The 17,760-nt window shown below is 62.3% G+C and overlaps 1 protein-coding gene and 1 pseudogene across 1 annotated transcript in view; one reads left to right on the top strand and one right to left on the bottom strand.

Moving 5' to 3' along the window:
- The window catches only part of CAPN5 (calpain 5), a 57,700-nt gene that overhangs the window by 13,114 nt on the left and 26,826 nt on the right, over nt 1-17,760 (top strand). Inside the window, exons 2-3 of the mRNA XM_008150001.3 lie at nt 5,194-5,429; nt 12,220-12,351. Of these exons, the coding sequence (XP_008148223.3) occupies nt 5,265-5,429; nt 12,220-12,351 (297 nt within the window). The 5' untranslated portion in view covers nt 5,194-5,264. The remainder of the gene's footprint in view (nt 1-5,193; nt 5,430-12,219; nt 12,352-17,760) is intronic.
- On the bottom strand, nt 116-3,942 carry LOC129151296 (ubiquitin-fold modifier 1-like; annotated as a pseudogene).

The raw sequence follows: 17,760 nt of genomic DNA, 5'->3' as shown, positions 1-17,760 counted from the left end.
TATTTCATCAAGTGTTGGTGTTTTCATAGTTTTAAATGCCTGATTTCCGTCTTACAACACCACTCACTACCAATATTGATTTTGAAAGGTAACCCTATCTTCCAAGTGGCAGATATTAACAACCTCCAACGCGATCTTTAGGAACGATGTGCCCTCTGAGCCATGCGTCAGAGAAACATTGCCCGCGGTCTGCAGGATTTATTCCTTTTCCGTCGTTGCAGTTGGGGCTGCAGAAACGTTAAATTCTTCTCCTGCGGGCGTTTCAGACGGCTGCGAAAGGCGTGCTTTCAGGAACACCGAGGACTTGGTACACAGCCTCGGGTCGGACGTCAGCGTGATCTTGAAGGAAACCTTCGACGTGGTGGAGCTGGTGTGGACGGAACGCCAACGAGCCGCCGATTTTGGACACGTGTTTGGCTGTTCTCTCTCCTGTTTCTTCCTGGCTTTGGCGCTGCTCTGTCCAGGGGAGGCTCACTGGAGTCAGCTCCCTCCGGCCGCTGCTGCACAGCGTGGCCTGCTGCAAGATGAGCCCTCTCTCTGCCCCGTCGTCTGAACCCCTTCCACAGATCCGGGGGTAGCAGACAGGCCACAGCCCCCCGGGAGGGGGTGCTCCACGTTCCCAAGGCGAGGACAGAGACCCCTGCAGGGCAGGCCCGTGGCAGATGCCGCTTTCTTACCCTGCCACGTTAGAAGCTGGAGTCAGGTGGGGCTGATGGCCGCTCAGAGGGCTTAGTGACTTGCCCCAGGACACACAGCTCTAAGTGGTGTAGGCAGGACTTGAACTCAGGTCTGACTGACCTGCAGGAAGACTGGGTTCTCTGAGCTGCCTGGCAAGCCCGCATTCTGACCCAGCTCAGTTCCCACTGTGCTCGCGGGGTCTGAATGGCTTTGCGCTTTCCTGTGTGAGCCTTCTCTCTCTCTCCCTCTCTCTCTCTCTCTCTCGCTCTCTCTCTCTCTCTCTCTCTCATATATTTTTATTGATTTCAGAGAGGGAGGGAGAGGGAGAAAGAGATGGAAACGCCAATGATGAGAGAGAATCATTGATTGGCCGCCTCCTGCATGCCCCACACTGGGGATCGAGCCCGCAACCTGGGCCTGGGCCCCGACCCGGAATTGAACTGTGACCTCCTGGTTCACAAGCCGATGTTCAACCACGGAGCCACGCCAGCCGGGCCGTGAGCCTTCTCTTGGGTTGTTCTCTCCTGAAGAACATCTGACTCCTGGGGCCAGGCCTTTGTGTCCCTCTTGCTGGAACCTCTGAAACGACACATTTCTCATTTTGCTTATATTCATGAAGTTCGTCGGCGACCGAAACCCTGAACTGTAACCCTCCTGCCCGGAGTCTGGAAACGTTGTAGGTGTCCCCGGGGCACCGTGCGTTAACGTGTACCAAACGCTCTTCCGGGCTGCGGTGTCTCATTCGATCCTCCCAGAGGCCCTGGCACATTATCTCTTCCTTCCAGACTGGGACCGTGCAGGCCAGCGAGGCCACGTGGCCTGTGCAGGATCCCACAGCTTATAGGGACCCTGGGGAACTAAAGCCCAGTCTCCATCAGGAGCTGGAGAGAGGCTGGGCCGCCGCTGAGAGCACCCAGCCATCAGGAAGGGGGCGGAGGAGAGAGAGAGGCCTGGCCCGGGGAAGGGCGGGCCCAGTCTTCAGGAGACCTGAGAGCTGGTGCTGCTCTGACATGGAAAGCTGATCCCCCCGGAGTCCCTCCACCCTGTGAGCCTGCTTTCCCGTCAGCGAAGGAATTCCTCCTGTCACCTGTGTTGGTTCATTCAGTGCAACGTTACTAAATGTGCCCCACGATGGTGGGCCCTGGGACACAGGCAGGAGCTGGGCAGGGCCCCTGCCCTGCAGGCACGCAAGCTGGGCTGGAGAGATGGACAAGCCATACGAAGATGGGGTTCCAGGATGGCGGAGGGAGGAGCAGTGTCGGGGGCAGGTGGGGGGTACGTGGCTGAGTCTTCGAGGTGACGGGTCCTCCAGGCATGGTCGTGTGGCAGGAGCAGTGTGTGCAGAGGCCCTGAGTGAACGGCAGTGGGGGGCTGGAAGGAGCTCGCACCACTGGACTTAGGTGGGGCGTGGCAGAGGGTGGGTGAGGTTGGCAGGGGCGGGGGGATGAGGGCAGGCAGGAGGAAGGGCCTCGGGGAAGCTGGGGCTGTCCTGCTAGTGCCGGGCTCACACCGAAGGCAGGCAGTGCCGTGGCCCCAGTGGCTCCGGCAGGGGAGGGGAGGCCTGGCTTTCTTGCCTCTGGCTTATCCGTGGCCTCTGTGCTTACGCCTGGAACTGCAGGGAGAGGGCAAAGGTCAGGGGCTGGTGGCTCTGTGACCCCCGGGGTATTGACTCAATGGATGGAGTGGGAAATGACCCTGGGGCAAATGCAGGGTGCGGTGCCGGAGGGTAGTCCGCGAGAGGTGCAGCCTGTGCAGAGGCCGGGCCAGACGAGCCTGCATAAGTAGGCCAGGGTCAGCCTGGCTGGCAGGGGTGAGGCAGGAGGTGGCTGCACTAGGTCAGACTCAGCAGCCAGGCTGGCCCAGGTTCTCCCAGGCCCCGGCCCAGCTGAGCTTTCCCCTTTCCTACCCTCCCCCACCTCCCCACTTCCCTCTGTCCTCCCCAGGAGCAAACCTTCCCAGCAGTGCTGGCTGCTGTGTAGCCTGGAGGAATGCCAGAACCCTCCTCCGGCAGCCTGGCTGTGCGACCCCGGCCAGCTCGCTCGGCTCCCTGGGCCCTTTGGGCTCTGAGCACGGGAACTGCTAGAGCTGATGTCTGGGCTCCTGCGTTCAGCGTCTTTGATCTAATTCTCGCAGCTTAAATTGCTTCCTGAGAGGCCCTGCAGAAACTGGAAGCCACGCTGCTAATGACTCTCCCGGGTGGCTGTGTGCCAGAGGCCCAGGGACTGGCGCCCCAGGCTCCCCCCTCTCTTCCCTTCAGGCCTCCGAGGCTGGGAGGCTGGGTGGGAGCCGGTGGAGTGATTGGCCTTCCTGGGCAGAGGAATGGCCAGAGAGGTTAAGTGGCCAGCCTGAGGTCACACAGCAGCGGAGCAAGCCGTCCCAGTAGGATGTGGGGGCAGAAGGTGAAATGGCTGTGGGTCCGGTGCAGAGGGCAAACCAGTTCTCAGCCCTCAGCAGGGAAGCAGGGGCCACAGGCCCTCCGGCTCTCCGTGCTGTCCATCATGCTCCACACTCCTTGCCCATTCTCACCTCCTTTCCTTCCTGCTTCTCCCTTCCCTGTGGATCCCCTTTTCCCTCCCTGGGGTGAGCCCTGCCCTGCCTGGGACTCAGCCCTTCCTCCTGCCTTGTGAGGTCGCCAGGCCAAGGTGGAGGCACCAAAGTCAGAGGAAATGGCTTTGAGTCAGACTCTACCATGGAACGTGGGCAAGTCACCTCCCCTCATGAGCCTCCGTCCTCTTGTCTGAAAAGTGGAAACCATAAAAGGCCTGCCCAGCACTGTTTGCAAATGCCACACACACACACCTCTGGCCAGGCAGTTTGCACGAGGGAGGTGCCCGAGGAATGGGGCTCTCTCTCGGAAATGAGAGGTGGCCTGCCCACTTCCCTTCTCCTTCCTCTCCCCGCTGGCCCACTGAGCAGTCTCCTCGGCCTTTGGTTAATTATATCTTCCAGTTATTGAAGCAGTTATTGTCCCCATTGTGAAGATAATAAAATGGGGACTCAGAGAGGTTGTGTGACTTGTTTAAAGCCACGCAGCACGTGAGTAGTACAACTGGGACTGGCACCCACGTCAGTCTTGCTCTCAAACTTGTGTTTGCCCCAAAAGCCAGCCTTCCTTGCCTCAGTTTCCCTCAGCTGCCCTGGAAGCTGGAAGCTGTGCCTCCGTGGGGTTGCCGTGCTGCCCCGGGCAGGTCCGGGATGAGCAGGCTCGGGGAGTGTGAGCTCTGCCAGCAGCCCAGATGGAGTCTGCGGTACCGGCACGTACATGGGCTGTCAGTTGCGTGCCCGGCTCTCTGAGCATCTGTCAGGGTGTCTGATGGGTCAGGGCCCACCCGCTGGCTGTCGCTCCTCACCCTGCCCTCCCCTCCCGGAGGCCTTGCCATGTCGGTCCAGTCCGTGCCCCTCATGTTTGGTTGGGACGTGGCTACGAGGTTCAGGGCGCTGGGCTGGGTCCCCCTGGACTCGAGGGGGCTGAAGGGAGCATGACGTGTGCAGCCACCTCCTGTGCCAGGCTCGGCGCCAGCGGCTGTGCGTGCAGGGGGACCAGACCAAGCGCACCCGCCTGCTGGGGCTCCCGGTCTCTTGGTGCTTGTGGTCCTATTCCCTGGCTGGGGAGTCTGGGGGTGCGTGGGGAGATGAGGAGTTGGGTTTGGGATTGGTACCGGTAAGGGGCCTTGGCTCTCATAGGGAGTGGGCCAGCCAGGGGCCCAGAAAAGGCATCCAGACTGAACAGAGGGGTCACTAGCTCGGGAGGCAGGCGTGAGCAGGCAGACGGCTGGGGTCCCTAGCAGGGGAGGAAAGGTCAGAGATGGGAGAGGGGCCCCGAAACCCAGGAGGAGGGGCTGCTGAGGAGTGGGAGACCCTGAGGTCTGAGAGGCTGTCCTGGGAGAGTCAGACTTTGGGGACTGGGAGATCACGTGATGGGGTGGGGGGCCTTCACGTGATCTCCCGTGGGATGAAGGAGCAGTGAGAACTGAAGACATTTATTCCAGAAGTGCTGGAGGGAGGGGCAGAGGGAATGAATGTGAATGAGGCCGGAGGGGCCTGGGTCAAGGTTTTCCCCCGCTAGGGCAGATTGTGCCACTCTAGACCAAGGGGCGAGGGTCCAGAGGAGGGACTTGGAGACAATGCTGCCGTCTCCTGGGGCTGTGCACCAGCCAGGGAGGTCTAGGAGAGGCTGGTGAAACAGAGGAAGTGGGGGTGGGTGCGGCCCGGCAGCCCGAGCACCACGTGGTTGTGCCCTTGGCCTGTTGGCCTGCTGGCCTGGTCTCACCTCTAAGCATCATAAATAAGAGCATTCAGGCTACGGAGTCAGGCCAGTCGGCTCCTATTCCTGCTCTGTGTGTACTCGCTGTGTGACCCTGGGCAGGTGTCTCTCCCTCTCTGAGCCTTCATTCCTGGCCAGTGGGAGTGAGGATGCCCACTTCACAGGGCTGCAGGGAGGGGCAGATGGGGGTCACCTGGCTCGGGGCCTCCAGTCCTCAGAAACGAATGATCTTCTCACCTCTGCCCTCCCAGGTGCCCCCGGGGCCGCCCACGCAGCCCTCTGCTGCCTGGTCTCGGCCTCCCCGCCCGGGGCAGCGGCCACCATGTTCTCCTGCGTGAAGCCCTACGAAGAGCAGAACTACTCAGCGCTGAAGCGGGCCTGTCGGCGCAGGAAGGTGCTCTTCGAAGACCCCAACTTCCCAGCCACCGACGACTCGCTGTACTACAAGGGCACCCCGGGGCCTGGCGTCAGGTGGAAGCGGCCCAAGGTCAGTGTCTGGTCTGCACTGGAGCCGAGGCCAGCAGGCTGGGGCCCACCCAGGGTGCAGGGCACAGGGGGGTGGGGGTGGGGGTGGGGCTGAGAAAGTGGAGGGGCTGATGCTGGGCCCTCCTGCTGTGGGGTTTGATGTGGATGTGGGGGGAGGGGTGCCAGGAGAATGGGCCCTAATCCCCACTGCCCTGCCAGGACTGCCCCCCCTCTGGGCCTCAGCTTCCTCTGCCCTGTCACCCTCCCAGGGTCCCTGTTGGGATAAAAATGAGGTGATGTGACCTTTCTTAGTGAAATTCAAGCGTAAGTGACGTTTAAGTCCCATTTAGTGACGTTCAAGAGCAAGGCATAAACTTTGCTGATTATATTCATAATGACTTTGAAATAGTCATTTGCTGTAAATGGCAAGTACTTATTATGATGATTAATCAATAATAATAACAGCAGTAAAAACTAATAGCCCCTCCTAGGGTTGTTGTGAGCAGTAAGAGAGACGGTGCCTGGGAGCGTGGCTCGGAGCCTGGCGCCCAGTCCAGGCGGCTCTTACCCTCACTCTTGGGGATGGCGAGTGACGCGGCATCTGGCCGGCTGCTTCGGGGCCTGGCCTCTGGCTGAGGCTGGAACGTGGTTAGTGGGAGTGTTTGGCCTCCTGGCTTGATTTCGTCCTCTGTAACCTCGATTCCTGAGTGTGAGGGCGGGTGCCCTTGGGTCCTAGGTGATGGGGAGGCTCTGGAGGTCCCTGTGAGAGTGGGTCCCACAGGAAGGACCAGTGCAGGAGACTGAGCCGGGCCGGAGGGCGTGGGGTCGGGAGGAAACGCCCGCTGCCCAATAATCAGAGAAGGCGTTTGCCAGGGAGGGCTGCGCAGGCCGAAGGCATGGTGTGAAGACAGGGGGTGTGAGGACATGGGCTTGGAACCCTGGGACGTGGCAGTGCCTCGGCCCGGCTGTGCAGGGCGGTGAGGGAGGCGGAGGCTGGGGTCCTGGCCTTCAGGGCGGTGTGCTGAGACGCTCTGCGGGGTGTGCGGGTCAGGTTAGCACTGGAAAGTTCCCTCTGAGCACCTGCACGTTTGGGGAAATGAAGTTTAATTTTCCATGTTCCTCTCTTAGAATGTGATCTCCAGTCCATGCTAACTCAGAAAATCCTGTGTATTTCCTTAGACGGAGTAAGGAAGGGAAACTGAGGCTGAGAGAGGAAGGTGGGTGCCCGGAGTGTCCAGAGAGCCATCAGCAGAGCTGGGCAGGGACCCAGGAGTCCTGCCTTCCCGCCCCCCCCCTCCCCCCGACAACAGACAAAGGGTCCGGTCCGTGCTGCCTTTGGCCTCAGCCCCAGGAGCCACGCTAGAATCTCTGGCCCCCGCCTTGGTTCTCCAGAACTCCCAGCAGCCTCCTGGCTCGGCCACGAGATTCCTGCCTCTTGGGGCCCGCTCCCACGCCTTTCTCTCTCCTTTGTCTGCTGGTGGGGAAGGAAGCTGGCCTCAAAGGGCCTTTGTGAGGCCTGGGGCGAGAGGAGGAGGGGGAGACACTCGAGCTCTCTGCCCTCCGCTCACTCCACCCTTTGCTGCCCCGTCCTGACCCTTTCCCGCCCTCCTGCCGTCACCCGGGTCACCCGGTCGTTTTCGGTCCGTGGCTGTGGCTGTGAAGGAGGCTGGTGAGGCCTGGCGGGGGAAGTTTGGGCTCGGTGCCCTGAGAGGAGGAAATGCCAGGCGGGCAGGCTCAGCACCCCCCTGCTGTGTGACCCCAGCGGAGTGTCTGCCCTCTCTGGGCCGCTTTCCTTCCCGCCACACCGCCTCCTCCTTCACCCGCTTCCTCCCTGGGCTTGGTGCCTGGTCCTTTCCAGACCCGGAAAGAGAAGGAGCAGAACCACCGGGGCGTGCAGGCCGGTGCAGGCACGTGGAGGTCGGCGTGGAGTGGGACGTGTCTGAGCGGGGCCCGGCCTCGGTCGGGATCAGCTCCAGGCCAGGCCTGGCTGAGTGGTGCTGGAGGGGGTGAGGCCATGGGGACCAGGGTGTGACGGGCCATCCGTGTGTCCGCAGTGCCTGTGTCCGGGCAGGCTCTCACCCACTGACAGGAGGGGGTTGGTGGGGCAGGAAGCCGGGCCGGCTGGCCCCGGGCGGGTGGGGTGCGACAGCCCAGCAGGGTGACCATTAACTCCCTGCTGCTTGGCCCTTGGCCAGAGAGACATTGCAGCTGCTGTGGAATCCCACTTCCTGGTCCGGTGACCTGACTGTTGACAAACAGAGCAAAAGCCAACCTTCCCAACAGCCCGGGGAGGCCCTTCCTCACTCTCACGCGCCTCCAGCGGCTCCTCTGCCGGTCGCGGGCATCGGTCGCGGCACCGCGGCCTCTGTGCTCCTGGAGGGGCTCCTCAGCCGGCCTCCTGCCTGCCAGCCACCCCCCCACCCCCCCCCCCCACCACCCCCCGCTGCCTTTCTCCCAGATCGGAGTGAGGTGGCTGGTGTTCAGCCAGATGGACTGGGCCTTACGGGAGGTGTCACCTTGAGCAAGTCACTTCCCCTCCCTGGGCCTCAGTTGCCTCGTGTGTAAACGGGGAGAGTAATTCTCACGGATCGTGATTTCTGGAGGTTGACATGACTCGCAGCGTCTGGGGGGCAGATGACGAACTGGCTCCCTTCCCTCCCCCACCCGCCAGCCCTGTGCTGGGGACCCAGGGCTGGCCCTGCCTGAAAGGCCCATCTCTACTGGGCTCGACAGTGCGGCCTGGTCCTTTCCGTCCCCATCCAGGGTGTCCCCACCCAGGGCACCTGCCTTGGGCTCACATCCTCCCCCTCCTCCTTCCCCTCCTCCTCCCCCTCCTCCTTCCCCTCTTCCCCCTCCTCCCCCTCCTCCTCCCCGACTCCTCCTCCCCCCCTCCTCCTCACCTTCCTTCTCCTCCTCCCCCTCCTCCCCCTCCTCCTCCCCCTCCTCCTCCCTCTCCTTCTCCCCCTCCTCCTCCCCCTCCTCCTCCTCCTCTCCCTCCTCCTTCTCCTACTCCTCCTCCTCCTCCTCCTCCTCCTCCTCTTCCCAGATTCATTGTTTCTTTGTTCCTTTGTGTTCAGTGAACACCTGCTGGCCTCCCCCGGGGGACAGGCTGGGGAGATGAGAGGAGAAGGGAGGTCAGCTTGTGACTCGGGGATCCCCATGTAAAGGGCTGTGTGCTTCTTTCTCCCTCCGGCCCAGAGCCTTCAGTAGAGGCCCCTTCTCATCCCTGAGGAGGCAGAGTGCCCCCCACTCTCTAGCCAACACTCTGCCTCCCCCATCTCTGCAGGGAAGCCGGCAGGCACCTTGGTGGGACCACGAAGGGCACTGGTAGGGGTTCTACAAACAGGTACTCGTTTTGGAACCTCCCAGCACTCTCCCAAGGGGGCCTGCTGGTGCCCAGCCCCATGCCGGGCTCCTGCCCATCATACCAGCACCTGGAGAACCCCACTCCCTGCCGTGCCGAACAGTAGTCCCTTTACGCCATGAAGTAGGCTGTTCGCACCCAGGCCAGCCACCTGGGCCTCTGCCCTGCCCAGGGATGATCCCCTTCGTGGCCTACGGGCATGGGATTGCTGTGGGAGCATGGGGTGGGGAGGCACGTCTGTTGCAGGGATGGGGGGGGGTGGCGGGGAGGGACAAGCTACAAACCCTGAGAACACTGCCCTGGTTTCCTGCCCCGGGCAGAGGTCCCGCTGCCTTCCGCAGCTGGTTGCCCACTTGTCAGGTTGATTCCTGCTGTGTTCTGAGATGCGAGGGGGAGGTGCCTGGGGGAGGTGAATGCCTGTGGAGGGGAGGGCGGAGCGGTGGAGGAGCCCTGGATCCGCTGCCTGCTGCATTCCCGTGTGTGCACCGGCCTGCAAACCGGGGAAGTTCTTGTTGCGCCGCCGCTGAGGGAGGTGGCTGTGGGCAGTGACCTGTGTCGGTGGAACTGGTCTAACGTGCTGGGAGGGCTGAGAGGTAACCGCAGGTGCAGAAGGCGGTGCCCCGGAGAGAGCCCGGCTAGCCCAGGGCTCACAGCAGGTGCCTGTCCGTCCGGTCCTGCCCGCCTTCCCTCCAGGGCCCCTGCCTGAGCCCCAGCTGCCTGAGCCCCAGCGCTGGAAGGGAGCACAGGTGGCCGGGAGCCTGGGGGAGGATGGTGGCAAAGGTGGGGGCTGTCTTGAGGCTGTGGCACAATTGTGTTTGGGGGGATTTGGAATCCTCATTCCCCTCCGGAGCCTCCCTGCCCACCAGTGCTTTCCATGCCTGCTCTGCGGGGGTTGCCACCTCCAGGCAGCCTCCTCTGATCTCCCTGGGCTCGGCTGTCACAGCTGTGCTCACGTGGAGGGTGACAGTCGGGTTCCTCCTGTGGGCTGGGGGCCTCCCTGTCCAGCTCTGTGTCTGCGCCTCGCTGATGGCCCAGGGCAGGTGGAAGGACAAACACTGGCCTTGGGCAGCCTGGCCCTGTGGTGGTGAGGGGGGCGGGTCTGGGCTGCCCCCGACCCCTTGGTCTCATTGTTGTATAGTGAGACCCCCTAAGCTAGGCTAAGGACATGTGCAGGGGACCAGTGACGGAAGGCTGGCGTTGTCACTCATAACTCCTAGCCCACCTGCAGGCTCTGGCGCTGACTGCCTGAGTTGGACTCTCAGTTCACCTCTTCCTGTGTGGCTCTGAGCAAGTGACTTAACCTCTCTGTGCCTTGGTTTCCTCATCTGTAAAGTGGAGATGCTCAGGCCCCCTCTCGCCCGGTTGTTTTGAGCAGGTTCCCAGTCATTGTGAGCACCTTCTGTGATCGTTCCGTTCAGGGTGCCCAGATGGCCTCTGGGACCCAGGTGCTGCCACCTTCAAGCGGTTTCTCTGGGCGAGGCTGGCGAACCGACCTCTCCCAGCAGGGGGAGCACTCCCGACCTCCGCCTCCTCTCTGCCCCTCCCAGGACCCCCTTTCTGCTACAGAGTCAGGGCAATGCTGGGCCTGGAACCCAGGCCTCCTGACTCCTGAGCTAGCGCGTTCTCTCTCTCTCTCTCTCTCTCTCTCTCTCTCTCTCTCTCTCTCTCTTTCTCTCTCTCTCTCTCTCCCTCCCTCCCCAGAAAAGTCTGGAGCCAGAGCCCTGTTCTGGGGGGGCAGGGCCAGGCTGAGACCGTCTGTTGCTCTGTGGGGTGGAGAGTTCTGCGTGGGGAGCCCAGCAGACCTGGGTTCTGTCCCATTGGTCCTCTTACTTGGCTCGTGACTTGAGCATCATCGTCTCCTCCTGGGTCTCAGTGTCCTCCTCTGTGGAATGGGCCGTCGTGTCTCTGTCCAGGGCACTGGCTGGGAGGGTCTGACGGGAGGAGCGCCTGGGAAGTCGCCTCTGCTGCAGGCCCTGGAGACGCCAGGCTGCAGTTGTCTCTTCCTGTGTGGGGTGTGGGCTGTGGCTGCAGTCATCCAGATAGGAAGCCCCCCTCCACCCCTGTCCTGCTGGCCCTTCTGGGCCCCAGGGAGCAGGGCTCAGAGTGCTGCCTGGGAGGGAAGATAAGGAGGCAGCGGGAAGGGAGGGGAGACTTCCGGAGGGCTGCCTCACTGGGTTCCTACGGCCTGGGGCAGCATTCCCGCCGTCTGTGCTCTGGGAAAGCCGCCTTGCAGCTGGTCCCCTAGCTGGTCACTCGGATGCCCCATCTGGAGCCACTCATGTCCTCAGAGGAGTTATGGCCCTCTATCTGGCCCTGCAAAGCACCCCTCTTCCCAGGCAGAGGTGGCAACAGGGCTCCCCAACACCTTAGTGGGAAGGGGTAGCCCTTTGCCCCATTTCCCCCTACCTCCTTGGCACAGGGCAGGAAACAGGGGCTCAGAGAGGTTGAGCCACTGGCCCAGGGTTGCACAGCCAATGGTAAATAAGTGGGGAGCAAGAATTGGAGTTCTGACTTCCTGGCTCTGGATCCCTCTGCTGGCTGACTTCGGTAGGACTTCAGCGGCTCTGTTGTGGTTGAACCAGCTCCCGAGTTCACCTGCTGAAGTGGAGGCAGGTCCCTGCTGTGTGGGGGGCATCGTTCCACTTCCCTGGGCCACAGTGTGCTCACCTGTAAAAGGAGCACAATCCCCGCCTCTAAGGATCCTGGGAGGACTGATCACAGTGCCAGCAGGTGCCCGGCCCGGGGAAGGTCTGTCTTCGTGTTTACCTCCCCCCACCACCCCTGAGCCAGCCCTCCTTGGGGAGCATGCGCTCCCTGTGAGCCCTGTGGGGGTGGAGATGCTGAGGGTGAGGAGGGTGGGCCGGAGGCGGGCTCTGGGAGCTCTGTGGGAGGCTGCTCAGCTCGGTTTGGCCTTTGCTTGCTGTGTGCCCTTGACAAGCCGCTGCCTCTCTCTGAGCCTTCGGTCCTCATCTGTGAAATGGAATGACGATGTCGCACTTCTGAGGCAGAGTGCGGGCCGGACAAAGCAGCCCGAGGCTGTGCCCACGGCGGGCATGTTGCCTCACGTCAGCTCCCGCTTCCCCCGCCCTCTGCACTCTTCACGTGTACTCTTGGTGTGATCCCCCGTGCCCTCACCCGGCTTCATGACTGTGGGCCTGTGAGGGCTGCCGGTGCTGGAGGAGGACGCGCTGGTCAGGGAAGACACAGGGCGGGAGAAAGGTGGTGGCCCAGGGTCCAGCCCCCTGAAGTCCTTCCACAGTATTCATTCATTCACCTTTGGCAGCGAACAGAGTTCTTCAACCAGGGGAAGGGAGAAGGGCCTTCCAGGGAGCACTGGGGGAAGCTGGTTTGGGGAAACCCACTGGCCATGCAGGGGGGACCCCAGCCTGCAGTGGGAGACAGGCGAATCTTTCACTAACACTGAGGCCTCCTCTCGGCTTCCCCGCAGGACATCTGCGAGGACCCCCGCCTCTTTGTGGACGGCATCAGCTCCCACGACCTGCACCAGGGCCAGGTGGGCAACTGCTGGTTTGTGGCAGCCTGCTCATCGCTCGCCTCCCGAGAGTCGCTGTGGCAGAAGGTGAGGCCTGGGGTGGGGCCGGGGGGGGGGGTGCGTAGCTGGGGAAAGGGAGCTCAGCCTGGGTCCTCACTGATCTGCAGTGGGAGGTGCAGCCGGGACATGCAGGTGAGGCTTTATGGGGGTTTGTTCCTGGGGCGGGGTGGGAGGTGACGCCCGGCTCTCCAGCGTTGGCTGAGTGTTAGACCGCCTTCCCCTCACCTGCCAGCCTAAGATCCCTGGGCAGCTGCTGGGAATCTGCTCCCGCAGGGATTCTGATGTGTTTCCTCCCCGCTGTGGGGCCCACAGTGTCCCTGGGCCATTTGGCAGAACATGTACTTGAGAAATGTGGAAGCTGCCTGAACCATGTGCCGTGTGGAGAGCCCGCTCCCTGGGGCTCAGGAGACCCCTGCCAGTACTTGCTGTGAGATACGCCCAGCCGTGTCCTTCTCTGGGCCTCAGTTTTCTCACTGGTTCAGGGGGAGTGATCCATGATTCACGGTTCCAAGCGGCTGATGTTCTGGACCAGTGTCAGAGGGTTTAGGTTGGAAAACATGGGCGCTGGTCCTTACACTTCGCCCTCTGGTGGCAGCAGTCGGCAGTGCAGCCCTTAAATCCGCCTCCTCTCCAGGGGAGGCCTGGAAGCTGGACTAGAGGCGGGGCTTGTGCTCTCTAAAGAATTATCCACAGGGATTGCGTCCCAGGGTCCCATGCCAGCAAATACAAGTCATTGCCTCTTTCTCATCCCTGCCCTTTCTGCTCTTCCTGGAGGGGCGAGCGGCAGGGCAGAAGAGCACCGGGCATCTCCGTCTTACAGGCTCAGGTGCGAGCCTCAGGCTCACCATTTGGCTTTATGGAAAGTCAGGTTATCGGGTGGCTCCCTCTCGGGGAGTTGTGAGGGTGAGAGGAGGCCTGGTGCCGGGCTCTGTGAACGGTGGCTGCGTTACCAGTGTTAGGACGATTAATAGCCAGCTTATCTGGGAACTGTTACCCATACAACCAGGAGCAGAGTGAGTTTGTTCTCATCCCCTGAGATGTCCCTCAGCCATCAGAGGGCGCTGTGCCTTCAGCTGAGGCTGGGACTGGTGGGGCCCTGCTGTCACGTCTTCTGAATGGGGTGTGACTCCCCACAGCCACCCCAGGGCGGGCATCCCCGGAGCCTGGCCCCTGATGGTCCCGTGGGGGTAGGGTGGCTTCGGGCTGTAGGGCCCTTGCAAAGGCCACTGGCTCAGCCCACAGACAGGTGGGGTCGTTGCATGTACGGGCCTCAAGGCCTAGAGAGGGTTGCGCCCTGCACTGTCCTTGCGGGCAGCGCTGTCCTCGGGGCTCCAACCACCTTTTCTGACCCCAGGACAAGGTCCCCCTGCCTCTGAGCCCCACCCTCCGCTCGGTCAGGACTAGTCTGGGGACGGAGGTGGCCCACGGGATTCCTATAGTGCCGGCCTCGCACTTCCCACCCTGCCCTGTCGTTGCTGGGCCCAGCTACTGGCCGGCAGCCCCACAGCCGTCCTTGCTGCCGTGGGCATCCTGGGCCCTTCTGTGGGGCCAGAGCCGGCCTGCTGTGCGCCCCCCCCCCCCCGGGGAGTGGGCTCTGGTCATCTGCAGGGAGGAGCCCCGGCTTGCTCCTGCCCTGGGCTCTGGTGCAGCTGCTCCTCTCAGTGTGGGAAAGGGGCCCAGAACCTGCAGGGGCGGCCTGTCGTTGGTGTAGTGTGGCCGTGCAGACCTGTGTTTGTCTCCGGCCAGAGGTTCCTCCTGCAGAGGTTGGGGCACCTGGCCTGGCTGGAGGCTCCGAGGGCCGGGAGGCTGATGTCCCGGACCTCGGGTCCCAGGGCTGTGGCTGGTGGGGTGTTGGGGACTAATTGCTCTCTGCCTCCTGGAGCCGTGGGGCCGGCCCTGGGGCCGGGGAGGAGAGATGGGGCCCCGGGGAGCTCATTACGGTGCCTTCCCGCCCTCCTGTCCCTGCTGACGGGGCCCTGTTTGTTGTCACCCCTCACCCCTGGGCCTGTGGCCCTGCAGGGCCTCCCCGGCCCCACCCTGTTTTCTCCAGGGAATGGGTGGGGGCGGCTGCTCAGCCTGACCTGCACCCATGCTTCCCCCACCCACCTCCTTCTGGGGACGCGGAGCCTCCGATGCGGGCTGACCCCGCCCTCGACGCACATGCCCGCTTCTCCGGGATGCCAGGCCGTTCCCTCAGTTCTTGACGAAGCCTGAGGCACCATGGTTGGAAGCCAGCCAGGCCTGGGTCTCAATCCGACCGGGTCCCTTGCTAGTCATGTGACCTTGGGCAGGTCGCGTTCCTTCCCCTGGCCGCAGTGCAAACCTGACCTTTCCAGTCCTCAGGGTTGTGGGATAATTAAAGGACCTGTGTGTGTGTGGGGGGGGGGGGGGGGGGGGAAGGGAGGGGAGGTCAAGCCCGTGGCATCAGGGGCAATTCGCATGCGTTAAGCCCCCTCCCTGTCCCTCCTCTGGGCTCTCACCTATCTCTCTGTTCGGCGGGACAACTCTTGTCAGCGAGCCTCCCCCACAGGGGATCCCTTGTGGGGCATTATGTCCTCCCAACCTTGACTGTGCATTCCTTGGGGCCAGGGCATGGGCTTTGGGGGGAACACAAGTCAGGATGTGACAGTGGGGTGCAGCGTGTACCACCCCCTCCCCCAGAGCCTGGCAAAGCCCCGGGCATGAGGGCAGGCCTAGTCCCTGCTCTGAGCCATCGGGTGCCCGGGCCCAGGAGGCGCTGTGCCCCGGCCATAGGAAGCCGCAGTAAGGGCAGTCCCTGATGGCTGAGAGCGGGTGCCGGACCGGGCTGTCTTCTGGTTCCATTGAAATGGTTTCCATCCCACCCCTGCCCCTGTTGTATGAGCCGTTCATCCACCACATGTTAATTGAGCACCAACTATGCCCCAGCCCCAGGGACAGAAGATTTAAAAAAAAAAAAAAGCTACTGAAGGTTTTCTTTCCCTAGAAACAACCAGGGTTAAGGTTTTCTGTATTTCCTTCTAGTCTTTTTCTATTTGGGGTTAAAGAGGTGTTCATTTGTTTTGTTTCTAAATACACACTTTTGCAACCACACACGCAAGTTTGGAGCTTTCCTCCTCTTTGTCATTCCTACGCCCAGCCTTGGGTGGGGCCTCTCACGGCGTCGGGTGGCTGAGCGGAGGTCTGTGGGCGGCGTGCCCAGTCCCACCTGCACGCTCCAGCCTCCCCTTCCTGCCTCTGGCCTTCCCTCCCTGACTTCCCTGGCTCCCACGGGCCCTCCCTCTTTCCCTGTCTGTCTGTGTGGTCCAAGCCCTGCTTCCACCTCAGCCTCCTCCCGCAGGTCTGTAACCCCTGTCCAGGCCGAGGCCGGGCTCTCCCTGGGGTCCTGTGGCCCCTGGGTCCCCATCAGTAGAAGCCGAACACCTGCCCCCATGCCCTGCAGGTTCAGAGAGGGTGGGCATTCTCTGCTCTCAGGGCTGCCCCCAGCCCAGACCCTCCCCATGTAAATAAACCCCTATAGGCTCATGCCATTTTCCCTCCCTCCAGCCCAGCCCACCCTATCGCCACCCTCTCCGATTTCCCAGCCTTTCCCACCCCATCCATCCACAGTCCTGCCGTGCCCTCGGGATTACTGTGCCCCTGTTCTGACACCCTACTCTCGTCACCCCAGCCTCCGTTCTTGATAACCTGTCCATCAGCCTTCACCATCAGCACCCTTGATCTCCCGTTGCCATGGCGGCCACAGCCTGTGCCTGGACCTGTTCTCCCTGCAGGTCTTCAGCGGAAGGATCCATCTCTCTGGCCTCCCTTTCCAGGCACCCCCCTCACTCCTCCACCCTAAGGAGCGCTCCTGTCCCTAAACCACGTTTTTGACCCTGTACTCTCTTCCCATCTGTCCATCTCCTTTTTGTTGTCCTTGGTTTTGGGCCCTGTGGTCCATCACATCAACTGTCCCCTCACCATCCATCCGTCCATCCATCCGTTCGTTCGTTCATTCAGCAAGCACTTTCTGAGGGCCTCCTATGTGGCGGGCCTGCTAGGTGCTGGCCTAGCGTGATGGGCCAGACAGACCTGGCCCCTGCCCTCTCGGGGCTTATGGTCTAGTGGAGAGACAGACAAAAACCAAGCAAACGTCCAACTAAAAAGCCAAGCTTAGTGCTGGGGAGGAGAGAAACAGCTCCCCTCACGAAGGAAAGAGAAGCCCCTCCCCCATAGTAACTCCTCGGCCACGTCGTTCCTTCTCTGCTCCTCCAGCTGCAGACTAGACGGTGCTGAGAGGGTCAGGCAGACTCACGTCTCCCTGTGTGGTTCTCTCAAACACTCTTGGGGAATTGCTGCCAGCAACTCCCAGAACGGACCCCAGGGCTGACGGGACCAGGTGCTCCGTTCTCTGCTGTTCAGGTGGCCCGCGATCCCACGGACTGACTTGGCCTCCGTCTAACCAGTGACTGTGCTGTGGTCCTCAGACCCTCGGATTGTTTCCACGTGTGCCCCGTGGGCCCGGGCCTCTGTCCTCTCTTCGCCGTGGCATGTCAGGGCAGCAGCTCACCTCGCCCCAGCCCCAACGACACTCACACACTCCAGTCCCTCCATTTGCCCACATGTCAAGGCTAAGCCCCTGGCTCCACCTCAGGCTCAGGGGGTATCGGTGTTGGTCAGAGCCTTCCCCTGCCTCAGGCTTCCTGGGGAAACGGAGGGTCGGTACAGGCGGAACCAGAGTGAGATTCTAGTCGGAGGGAAACCTGGGCATGTGGCTGCCGTGTGCAGGCCTGAGGCAGGGCCCGAGCACAGGAATCGTCCAGGGCAGTGGTTCGAGCACAAGCCCCGACCAGCGGCGGCAGCCGGGAGACTTGCCGTCGCCCAGGCCCCAGCAGAGATCGGTTAAATCAGAAACTCGGGGTCTCGGGTCCCACAGTGGTCCTGATGCTCAGTAAAGCTTGAGGGCACGGGTCTCGGTGAGAGACGCTGGCTGGGCCGGGGCCCTGGCAGAGGGTCTGGTGGGGGAGGCTCCCGGGGCATCCGGGAGGCAGAATCCCGAGGCCTTGGTGATTGGGTGTGGAGGCTGAGGGGGAGGCTGAGTCAAGGATGGCTCCTAGGTTTGGCTTGGGTGACGTCAGGTCTCAAATCAGCGGGCCCTCTGGTCCTGTGGCCCCCACCCTCCTGCCGGGGGTCTCCCACGCTTGTGCATGCCTCCAGTGAGCCCCTGCGCACCCCCTCCCCCCGCCTTACTGCCCTGATTCCGTGCTCCCTTCTTCACAAACAAGCCGCTCCCAGCCCAGCGTGGTAGTCAGGGAGGTTGCCACAGCAATTGACATCAGCGATCTGGTCCCCGAGGAGCCTGCCACCCTCCCGCCGCCTGCAGTGCCTCCATTCCTGCTGCTTCGAGGAGTGGAGAGGAGGCATTTGGGGACTCCCGCCCTCACGCACCCCCCATTTTGAGGACTGGGTGGAGCTGGG

Source organism: Eptesicus fuscus, chromosome 13, assembly GCF_027574615.1.
Source record: "Eptesicus fuscus isolate TK198812 chromosome 13, DD_ASM_mEF_20220401, whole genome shotgun sequence".
NCBI lineage: Eukaryota > Metazoa > Chordata > Mammalia > Chiroptera > Vespertilionidae > Eptesicus > Eptesicus fuscus.
Note: the sequence above shows the minus strand (reverse complement) of the source record. Positions and strands in the feature narration are given on the sequence as shown.